This window comes from Sebastes umbrosus, chromosome 23 (genome assembly GCF_015220745.1).
Source record: "Sebastes umbrosus isolate fSebUmb1 chromosome 23, fSebUmb1.pri, whole genome shotgun sequence".
NCBI classification, from domain to species: domain Eukaryota; kingdom Metazoa; phylum Chordata; class Actinopteri; order Perciformes; family Sebastidae; genus Sebastes; species Sebastes umbrosus.
Genome location: NC_051291.1, coordinates 1,776,985 through 1,789,309, shown reverse-complemented (window position 1 = coordinate 1,789,309; position 12,325 = coordinate 1,776,985). Strand labels below are relative to the sequence as shown.

Genomic DNA, 12,325 nt, shown 5'->3' with positions numbered 1-12,325 from the left:
GGAAAGGATGAAGGGAGGGAATGAAGAAGAAAGAAAGGAAGATTGTTGGAACAAGAAATAAGTGAAGAAATGAAGCAACGGAGGAAAGAAAAGAAGGAATGATTAAGAAAGAACAGATGAGGGGAAAGAAAGAATGGAGCTGTGATAAAAAGTAAAGAGGAAGGAGATACAGATGGCGAGAGGGGGAGGAATGAAGAAAGGAGTAGAATAAAGGAAGAGAAAGGAAGGTAGAAAGGAGCAGAAACAAAGCGGAGCTCGGTCTGGACTGGCTTTGATTGCGATCACACGGATCTTGTGTCTGATTTCACGCTTTACTGCCTCGTTTGAACTGAGTAACCCGGTTTTAATTAGCAGCAGTTCATTAAGGATGAACATCCAATAAAGGCGGTCTCTGGGTTAGAGTCAGACGTGGGCCCGACTTCCTCTCGCCGGGCCGTAAAGAGCAGGTTGGCAGCGTTTGAATTATAGCGGCACAAACACGTGTGGTGAAATCCCTCTATAACTTCACGGCCCTTCTCTTCACTTAACCACAACACACAGCGGCTAACCGGCGAGCTAACGGGCTGCAGACGAGTCAGGGCTCATTTAAAGACAAGCCGGCAGGAAATAAACAACACAAAACATGTCAGACACAATTACAGAGACACTCCGACCCGCTGCTCCAACATGGAAAACTGGCAAATGACTTGTTTCTTTAACAACCACGGTTTGGTTTTTATAGTTGTTTCCATCATGTCTCTCAGTATGATCAGATTTTTACGCAGCAGCTCCGATGTGTGATGATGTCTGGACTCTGAGGTCACCGCCACGGCTAAAGCTAGACCTGCTGCCTCAGTTTAACTTCAGATTAAACTTCATCACTTCCATTGGAAGCATGTTACAGCTACAGCTAGAATGAACAGGAGGAGTGATTGCAGCAAGCAACGACTGTTCTAAAGCACATATGGACATGTGAGTATTACAGTATGTGTGTCTGAAGTGTTTTTTTATATTCTCTTTTTTTTATCGCAACATCTCATGCTTCATTATCCAGCTGTCATGGCTTCCCACATTTAGATTTTCTAAACTGCTACTGTCCTTTTCTTTTCTTTTTATTTCAGAAAAGGCAAACAGTAGCATTACATGACATCTCCACCAGAACAAATTTAATTCCAGATGACTGATAAAAATATTTATTACACGGCTGTGTTGAATACTTGATTCTGATTTGTCAATCACGGCGTTCTGCGGTCTGTAATTTCTCTATAACAGACCGTTGCTATGTATAACAGACCGTTGCTATGTATAACAGACCGTTGCTATGTATAACAATCCGTTACTATGTATAACAGACCGTTGCTATGTATAACAGACCATTGTTATGTATAGCAGACCGTTGCTATGTATAACAGACCATTGTTATGTATAGCAGACCGTTGCTATGTATAACAGACCGTTGCTATGTATAACAATCCGTTACTATGTATAACAGACCGTTGCTATGTATAACAGACCATTGTTATGTATAGCAGACCGTTGCTATGTATAACAGACCGTTGCTATGTATAGCAGACCGTTGCTATGTATAGCTGACCGTTGCTATGTATAGCAGACCGTTGCTATGTATAACAGACCGTTGCTATGTATAAGTATAACAGACCATTGCTATGTATAACAGACCGTAGCTATGTATAACAGACCGTTGCTATGTATAGCAGACCGTTGCTACGTATAACAGACTGTTGCTAGGAATAACAGACCGTTGCTATGGGCGCAGCTCTGATGTCGGACTCTGGAGGACCGTTTTTGTGTCTAAATATTGATTTCTTCTGTAAGTAGCCGTGTAATAAGCGGGATAATGTACAGCTAGCGGGTCATTGTTGTGAAAAAATCCCCGACAGGACCGTTGCTGCTCCTCTTCTTCGTGTCGAAGTACAGCAAAGATGGCGACGGCCAAAATGCGGCCAAAATGCCAAACACGAGGCTTCAAAACCGTAGTCCACAAACCAACAGGTGGCCTCACGGTGACTACGTCTACTTCTTATAAACAGTCGATGTGTTTTAACTCTCATGACACACTATATATTTACTCTATTTACAAAGAACCAAATATGAATTAAGTAGGTAATTTCTGCACATTTAACCAGGAAGTAGCTCTGAACCTACAGTCAGGATTAGACCTACATTATGTAACCTTTTAATTAAGTATTTAAACTGGGTTAAACCCTGTTTTAACCAGACATGTGATTCCTACTGTTGTAAAGCTGTTTCTATCAGTCACTCCCATATCTGCATTCCATTAGTAATGAGCCAGTGAGCACAAGTGCTATGATGACACCCCGTAGAGGATCTTTCAGTCAGTCATAAAGCCTCGTCATGAAGTAAAACTTTTACAGGCTGATCTCTCTTTTTAATTTCACAGAAAGAATACTGATGTGCCAAATTAAATTTGGAAGCTAAAACAGAACAGAACATTTGGGATGTTTGGCATCGTGGTGTAAAAACAAATGCTGTTTTCATCAGGTCTGTGATTAACGACAGTTTAACTTCTGTAAAACATTACTTTATTACAGTGCGGCTAACGTTTAAACCTTTTTTCTCATCCAATAGAAACCACGGAGGCGAGTTGGAAGCTCAACACAGGGATGGGTTTTTAATAGTGTTGTCATTTAATATCTTTGGCCACTTGTTTGTGTGATGAGGGACAGTTGAATTCTGCCGGCGGGGCGTCTTTAAACTCTGCTTTCTATCTAGTCTGTCTTAAGGTGAATCCACAACTCAGCAGCTACTCTCTCTGCGCCGCTGGCTGCTGCTTTTAGCGCTCAATCTCTCACTCAATCTCTCCAAAAAGGCTCAAAGAATGAGCTACAACACTTAACAAATGCCAAAACATATCCCACCAAAGACACACGGGCATCCAAAACGACATGTTTTATGTTTTCTGATTTGATTTTCGCTCTCGTCAGTCAGCGGTTGGAGGACTGACGGGATGAAATGTGTTTGAGCACATCCGTGCAGAACTACGTGTTGCACACGGGGCAGAAAAAACATTACTCTGACTGACACTGAGTCAATAACGCAGCGCCGGCTAAATGGACTGGATCTGTCAGTAATAAAGCACAGCCAGATATCTGTAGGAGAACTCTTCAACCCCGACCGCCCTCCCAGCAGTACAGAGGAACACGCACTGAACAGCCCAGATCATGGAAACCCTCCAAACGATGACAGAGGGGCTCTCCGGAGAAAGGCGAGCTGAGCCAGGCGGCCTTACAGGGACACACACACACACACACACAGGAACATCCACGCACCCTTAAGCAAACTCTCTTAAGCACAGACAGACAGACATCTCTATTCACCATCATACACTGAGTCAGATGGATGCACACACACCCAAAAACACCCGAAACACACCGAGGATAGATTAACATTAACACATGCAGCAGACAGCAGGAAAAAACTCAGAATTTCCGAAATTGTAGTCGTAAATTTACGAGAAAAAACTCACAAATTTACAAGAATTTTTTATTTTTTTTGACCAAATCAAAAAAATATATAATTTTTGTGCTTCACTTTGCAAGGTTGGATCAGCCTCCTCACACCATGTATTGTGTCTGCAGTGGATGACCTAATTAAATCATACTTTGCAATCAGATTTAGCAATAAAGGAAATACTGATTTTAGTCCAGAATCGTCTAAATTATGATAAGCATCTGGTGTTGAAGAGACATAGCCGTGATCTGGACCTATTCAGAAGAAAACAACATATTATTTGGATGACGTGCATCAGAAACTACAATGCAATGGACAGATGTATGATATATCGCTATGTTCCACACTGTTGCACCTCCTCACTAATGAGAGGTTGATCCAACCTTACAAGTGAAGGGAATTCCTTGACAAATATTTACATTTTCGTCTCGTAAATTTGTGACTTTAATTTCAAAGAATATCCAAGTTTTTTTCTCAAAAAATTTATAACTTTATAATCCCGGATAATATTTACATTTTTGTCTCATAAATGTATAACTTTATAATGTTAGAGAATATTCAAGTTATTTCTCGCTAATTTGACTTTATAATCTCAGATAATATATATTCTTTTTCTCATGAATTTTTAATTTTAATCTCAGAGAATATCCAAGTTTTTCTCGCAAATTTATAAATTTATAATCTCAGATATTATTTAAATGTTTTTCTCGCAAATTTACAACTGTATAATCTCAGAGAATATTTAAGGTTTTTTTCCTCATAAATTTGTGACTTCAATCTCAGAGAATATCCATGTCTTTTTTCTCATAAATTTATGATTTTATAATCTCAGAGAATATTCAAGTTGTTTCTCATAAATTTGTGACTTTAATTTCAGATAATATCCAACATTTTTTCTCGCAAATTTATGACTTTATAATCTCAGATAATATTTATGTTTTTGTCCCCTAAATTTGTGACTTTAATCTCAGAGAATAGCCTAGTTTTTTTCTCGCAAATTTATAAATTTATAATCTCAGATATATTTTTTTTTCTCGCAAATTTATGACTACATAATCTCAGAAAATATTAAAGTTTTGTTCTCATAAATTTGTGACTTTAATCTCAAAGAATATCCAGGTTTTTGTCTCGCAAATTTATGACTTTATGTTCTCGGATAATATTTTTTTTGTCTAGTAAATTTGTGACTTTAATTTCAGAGAATATCCATGTTTTTTTCTCGCAAATTTATAACTTTATAATCTCAGATAATAGATAACAGTATGTATGACTTTTTCATCCTTCTTTGATTTTTTTTCTCAGAATATTACCTGTAATTTTCTTTTTAACCTACAATGGCCCTAATAATCCATCGTAGACTTCCCTATAGGTCTACAATCTTTCATTATTTTGAAAACAAATGAATGGATTTTTTTTAATACTTCAGTCCCACTGAGCATCATCATATCCAGATGAAAATCCCCATGATGCCACATTTAGGAGGAGGGTCTCTTCTTACCCTGACAGTTGTGTCCGTCGTGGGCCAGCATGAATCCATCGTAGCAGGTGCACCTGTAGTTACCAGGTATGTTGATGCATTCGTGGACGCAGCCCCCATTGTAGTCGTTCTCACACTCGTCCATGTCTGAAAGAGGAAGGTGGTTGTGTTACTGAAACCCAAATTGATGACCCCGAATAAAGTACAGTTCAACACTTAATCAATACAGTTTTGAAACAGGAAATGACTGATTTCAATAATGGAAATGAAGAGGATGTTTTATTAGCATTTTGAGTCATCGTTTCCCAAATTGCCAACATTGCAGATATTACTCATGTCTGGAGTCAGAGTATCAGTCAGAGTAAATAAATAAAGTGGCTGATGACAGTATTATTACAGTATGTTGGGAGAGAGATGACAAAACGACTGAGTTACCGCATCCCAACAGATGATGATGATGATACAGGTTTAGTTCTAATGCATTATGTTTAAGTTTAGATGCCAATAAATGTATTTATCCAGCAGCATTACAGTGCAAAAATGGGGGATACTGAGGAAGGGGGGTCAGTTGGTGGGGAGCGAGGAAGGAGAGGAAAGTGTCAGCCGGTGTTTATTCATCTGGGGATGCACCCTCCCCACCTCAATGCTGAGCCAGCGGAGGCTTTCACAGGAGCGGCTCACAAGTGGTTGCCATGCGGAGCCACTTAAACAAACAGTCCTCCCCCTCCGTGTGAACAGCAGGAGATCCGGCAGGCAGCGAGCAAGACCCCGGCCCACATCCTCCTCCTCCTCCTCCTCCTCCTCTTCTTCCTCCTCCTCCTCCTCCTCTTCCTCCTCCTCCTCCCCCCCTCTTTACTGAGGATGACACAGTGCAGGTATCTACCCGGGCTTCTCAATGCACCCAGACGTCCTGCTGGATCTGTCCATCTCGCTATCTCCGTCTCTTCCTCGTGCCAAATAGGATGTCGGTCTACAGTCCGTCCACCCTGTTCTTCCTCCCGTCCTTCACTCTCTCCCTTTCTGCCTCCTCTCATTTCATTGTACACCGTGGCTGCTGTCTGTCAACATCCCACCTCCATACCTGCTTATCAATTAATAACACAAAACAATGACAGATATTGTCCAGAAACCCTCACAGGTACTGCATTTAGCATAAAACAATAATACTCTCCAATCATAACATGGCAAACTGCAGTCCAACAGGCAACAACAGCTGTCAGTGTGTCAGTGTGCTGACTTGACTATGACTTGCCCCAAACTGTGGTTATCATAAAGTGGGCATGTCTGTAAAGGGGAGACTCGTGGGTACCCATAGAACCCATTTACATTCACACATCTGGAGGTCAGAGGTCAAGGGACCCCTTTGAAAATGGCCATGACAAGTTTTTCCTTGCCAAAATTTAGCGTTAGTGCGGAGCGTTATTTAACCTCCGTCGCATCAAGCTAGTATGACATGACAATGGATTCCATCGCAACAAGGGCTGTCACAGTTAACGTGCTAATAACGCGTTGACGCAAATTCATTTTAACGACACTATTTTCTTTGACGTATTAAAGCAACTTGTGATTTTTAGGTTGTAGCGGGCTCAGTTTTAAAGCCAAAGTGAAGATACTGGCATCATATGAAACGAGAAAACCTGATGAATCCATTGTCATGTCATACTAAGACATACATAAGTATGTTATAATAATCTCAAAATAGCTCATTAAAAATAAGGAATAATCCCACAACATTAGTCATGCTTCATATTCAACATTAATTATTATTAGTTATTCTCAGACGGATATCGCTGTTCGGCAGCAGCACTGTCCCAAAGCTTCCAATACATGTTTACTTTTTTAATAATTAACCAAAACTCCGTCACCTTAACCAAGTGTTTTAGAAGCCAACCTAACCACATGTAAAATCCTGCCATCCAACATCCCCGACCACCTTCTGTGGTACAAAAACGTAGCTCTTCTTTTACTGGAAAACAAAAACACATCGCCAATGAACTCACTCCAAGCAGCAATTATGGTTTCTTTTTGGAGAAAACAAATTAGTGCTACAGTATGTTGGCATGTTGGCGTGACAGTGTGGACAGTATGACATTAAAGCAGATCAGAAAGGAAACTTAAAGTCCAACAGATCAGCAGTGGATATTTTTTTTTTCAGCACCAATACTGGCCTGACATATGAGTCCAGACTGTGTTTGTTTGGATCACAGAGTTTCTCAGGAAGTTGACTCAAGTTGCCAGGTTTGATGGATGGCTCTAAGCGGGAATAAGACGCTGGCACACAGCGGCTATGGACAACAGACACACAAACACGCAGACGTGGCTCTCGGCCTCCACATCCTGCACGTGGACAGAACCCAGACCTGCACACGGAGCATATACAAACACCGAAAACACAAACGTACAGCACGCACAGGCGCTAACACCAGAACACACGCAAAATGATACTGAATCACATCCCACAAGCACAGACATGTAGGATTTACAAATGAATACGCTCACACACTCATTTTACCACACTATTCCTCTTCCGTTCAGACGATTAACTCGGGCTCGAGTACGAACGCTTTGAAACGTCCAAAAGCAGGCAGACGTAAACATGAAAAAAGATCCCCATCTGAGAGGTTTCACTTGGTTAGAAACCATCACGACAACAGCCAAATCAATGCCACATTCTGCACCGTGAAGCGCCGCAGACATGTTTACCAGAAGCCAATTACACAGGCCGACACACAATTCAATTCTGTCCGTCTGATCTCCGACAAAAGGGAACCCCGTCTCTGTACTTGAAGGATCACTCCAGCATGATTGGGGTTTAGAGGAACACTCACATCCGCACAAACTCAAAGGGTTACATGAGAAGATTAATAACAACTGTAAATATGCAATAGTGACCAGAGTCTCCTTCAAAAGGTTCATAAAAGTGACTTTAATTGAGCTGCGTGTGTGTAATTATCTTAAAAGGTATGGAAAACATAAAAAAAACAATCATGGGGGAATTAAAGAGCCTGAGCCTTGTGTATACAAACCCCTAGCAGCCATCACTGGCTCATCCTAAAAGGCATTTGCAACCAATTAGGGCGAGAGCTGGAACGGCCGACTGTTTGGGGGAAAGGTTGTTTGGACACTTTGCTGTGCTGCCAGCTCGGATGGCGAGGTGCAGCGCGATGTGCCACTTCCTCTGTGCTCTGCTTTTCATCCGTCAGAGATGAAGGGGAGAAGGTACAGAGTGGAGCGGGGGGGAGCCTCACCACTGAGGGTGAATGAAAAGCAGCAGGTGATTAATTGGTGCCTGAATGCTTTCAAACAGCCAGACTGAGACTACATTCACACTAAGTTGGCTAAACTTGAAAACACATCTTGGTTTTTCTGTTTTGGCCGTCCCTTTCCAACTAAACTGAGAAAAAACAGAAAAATCTAAAGACTCAACACTCATGTTACAGATTTGATTTGACTATAATATGATGTGTGGTAATGTGAGTGTGAATGGTTGTCTGTCTGTATGTGTCAGCCTCTGGTGACTTGTCCAGGGTGTACCCCTGTAGTACGCAGTAGTATTGCACTTTTATAAGGATGGGGACTGTCGAAATCAAAGCAGCAGAGGCTTAGATAAACACTGCATCCTACATTTCCCAATGCAACCAATAGAATCTTTAATGGCTCAGACTCAAACTACACAATATCAGACCGATTAAAGCCCGTCACGGCCGTTGTAGGGAGTCGGTTCGGATCGAGAATGATAAATGAGTGTCGTGCGCGACAATCGATCGTTTTATCTCGTGTAGTGTGTCATAGTAGACGACAACCAACATCCCGACGTGTTCAGTCATGTGGTGCCTTCAGATGAAACTCGTGAGCTTGTGTTTACAACATGGGAAGTCGTGTACACGATATGCTTGGCGTTCAAGTGGTTAAGTTGTGACAACACCACTGCTAAGAAACGGCAATGTTAACGTTACTGTCGGCGTCTAGAAGCCACAGAGGCTAACAATTTAGCAAGCTAAACATAATGCAGGAAATGCAAAGACATAATGACAGAGGAAAAAGATCAGGCTGTTGCAAATATCAACATTTTCCTCAGAGCTATTAAAAAAATTACGAAGAAGAACAATATACAGCTAAAATTACAATATATTAACACCAGAAGAGGCGGGACTTCGCCTCTCAATAACACCAGTTGCTTCAAACACAGGTAGGACACAATATAGATTAGTCTCTGTATTTATTATTTTGTGTTCCAATATGGTGCATTACACAATATGGTCTTTTGATCGTTCAAACAACACACAATTCTTGACAAGCTTTTCCACCAAGACCCCTGAGTCTGATTTGTCTGAGGTTTACTTTTAGTGCCCAACAATCACTGATTATGTGGGTAAAACCCTCATTTAAAAGGAAACATTATCCAATTTTAAACATCTTTGTATCATTACAATGTGGGTAGTATATGCAAATATAAAGATAGATTTTTAATACAGTAGTGCTGGAATCTGACATTTGGAGCTGCTTATATAAGCCAGAAAACAGTGCAGAGGAATTACAGCGTATGGAGGAGGAAGAGGCCGCAACGAGCCCAGTGCATTCTGGTTGTTTTCTACCTTTTGAGCAAAAAGGAATATCACAGCCCTTTTTCTCTGTTTCCTCTGGTCATTTAGCACCAATTTAAAAAACATTTGCGCATTTCTACTGCATAGACGGCCTAGTTTCATGAAAAGACTATCTTTCCAGCGGTGAAATACTTCTTTAAAGTACGAGCACATATACGCTACATGCAATTCAACCAACTCAAGGATTCCAGGGTTTCTGCTTGCCACGTGAAAATAAGGAGGGTAAGCTGGTTGAATTGTGGTGTGTGTTGAGGTGATGGAAAGCACGGGGAAGAGGGTTTTGAAGCGTGCATAGGTGGATGTGTGACAGAGAGATTAGAGGGAGGTGGGAGAGGTCGGTGGTGGAAGGGAGGAGGAAAGGTGCCTCGTAGGGTCTATTTGGCCCCAAACGGTGCCACTTCCTGCCCCGGAGCTGTTGTTGACATCTGACAGCGGTGCCCCGACAGCTTCGGCCCGGCTGCTGCTTCCTGCTCACATAACGCACGTTTTCTAATTGCCGGGAAAAGCGTTTATGCTCCACGTCTCATCAAGTGAATTAGGCGCCTTCGCTGACGGCCCCACGCCCCCACCACCTCCTCTGACTGAAGGGCAGAGAGAGTAAAGGAGAAAGGGAGAGGAGGCGATGCTGCTTACACTTCATGCAGGTCTATGTGAGCTAAATTTAATGACTATTTTCATGACGCAAATTGATGAAAATCAGTGAGGTGAGCGGTAAGTCAGTTATATTTACTGATGTATAAGCAGAAATTCAAGCCCAACTTAATACCACACATTGTTTTCCACGGTGGTTTTGGGGCGGTGGGCTCTTGTTTTTTAAATCTCTGCAGCTATTATGTGTTAGCCTGCACATTTTTCCAATTTTTTGTACCAAAACAACACCAGATTGGCTTCCAGTAAATGGTGTTAAACTTCTGCACTTTGATGAGGGGAGCATAATGCAGATGAGCTTTATGGATCAAACCCCAGTAAACAAGTGGGAAGCAATAATTAGCACTACAAACATGCAAAATCACTGAATTGGTCCTTTACAGCTCCGCTAAATAAGATTTTCATATTAACATTAAATCTCATGACTACATGAGATGTGACAGGGGTAACCCACAGTGACAAACCCACATCCCCGCTCTGCAGTTTTACAGAGCTCTGCAGCCTTTGTTCTCTCATAGTTTTGGTTTTACAGCACATTTACAGTACGGTTCAGTCTCACCAGTCATATCAACCCTGCTTTCAGACGGCTGTTTTCACCCAAAAAATTAAGAATTGATACCCACTGTGCGCTTCCTGCCAAGCACCAAACGACACCACAATGATAGCAACTAGCTAGCCGATGAATGAAGTGGAGCGTTTAGCAGCTAAAGAGCCAGACATTTTTTCTCAGGAGTTGGTGGAGATCAAAACAGAGCTAAAATGAGAGTGAATATTGCACTTACATGGCTTCATATGCAGCTAGAAACACGGCACCAAGTTGCTAACATTGCTCCGATCTGTTGATGTGTATTTAGTGGGTAGCTGTTTGCTAACACTTAAAACTTTAGGTGATAAAAAAATATGTCAGGTCTGTGTCTGCCAGCTTGTTTTGTCTAAAAAAAAGATTAATGAAGCTTAACGAACTACAAGTAATTCTTTCTAGCATGTTAACTTTCCATTTTGTAAAACAATTCTCAGCTCTAATGCAAATGGTAGAAAAATGCAGAAAAACTAGCAAAGTTAGCGGCTAAGGTTGTGTTGCTACTAGGGATGCACCGATACCGATACCAGTATCGGGTATCGGGTCCGATACTGTGCTCATGTACTCGTACTTGCAAAACGGCTCCGATACAACGGCACCGATACCATTTTACGGTGGTGCGCCTCAGCCGGCGCGCACCGGCCCTCACTTTCATTGTGCTATGGGGTTTTGCTTTCACCCTCTGACTCGCGCTTGCGTTAGACTCCTTGGTCCGTGTTTCAAGACGGGTCGGGTGGGTTGCAGACATCGCCGCAGAACCCTGGCGCGTTTTACGTGGGCCGAGCCCCGATCTGGCGGCACGACGCGGTTGGGGCGCACTGAGGACTGTCCGCACCGGTCGACAGTCGCACCGGGAGCAGGGGGCCCCGTCCCTCCCCGGCGGAGAGAGAGGGCGCAGTGAGCCCTGTGTCCATAGGGCGGCGAGGTCCGGGCGGGAAGCGCTGTAAAGCTGCAGCCGCAAGCCACCTTCGCCCCTTATACAGGACTCCCCAGCCTGCTGTGTGTCGCTCACACCCTCCAGCTGGCTGTTAACGAGGGCCTTTTGGCACAGAGAAGTACTCGTATCGGTACTCGGTATCGGCGAGTACCCAAATGTAAGTACTTGTACTCGGTCTGAAAAAAAGTGGTATCGGTGCATCCCTAGTTGCTACTGTAGACAGTTTACTGGACATTTAGCAAGCTTACCTTAAATACATTTGACAGATACCAAACCAGAGCTATAAGGAGAGTAAATGTTTCACTTTAAGTTATATTCAATGTTGCTCTAACGTTAGCAAATAGCAAAGTTAGCAACTAACTAGGGAAGACAGTTAAATATCTAGCAAGCTTATATAGACTTGGAGTCCAAACCAGAGCTAAAAGAAGAGTAAGCATTTGACTTACATTCAACTCCGTGTCTGCCGAAAAATGTAATGTTAATGTGTGACACATTAGCTAATGTTATTAGGCTCTTCTTCACAGCAGACATTTTGACATACTCAGATATTTTTGTCAGGAGGTTGGTTGGAAGGCGAGACATACTGTATCTAAAAAGAGAATGAACAT

At 42.2% G+C, this 12,325-nt stretch overlaps 1 protein-coding gene across 8 annotated transcripts in view; it reads right to left on the bottom strand.

Annotated features, from left to right (window-relative positions):
* The window catches only part of scube1 (signal peptide, CUB domain, EGF-like 1), a 106,168-nt gene that overhangs the window by 76,411 nt on the left and 17,432 nt on the right, over nt 1–12,325 (bottom strand). For all 8 annotated transcript variants that reach the window (XR_005205447.1, XR_005205445.1, XR_005205446.1 and 5 more), the window contains exon 3: nt 4,970–5,095. Coding sequence is in view for 4 of the 8 variants with exons in the window: in XM_037760067.1 (XP_037615995.1) it covers nt 4,970–5,095 (126 nt within the window). In the remaining 4 variants the exon portion in view is untranslated. The remainder of the gene's footprint in view (nt 1–4,969; nt 5,096–12,325) is intronic.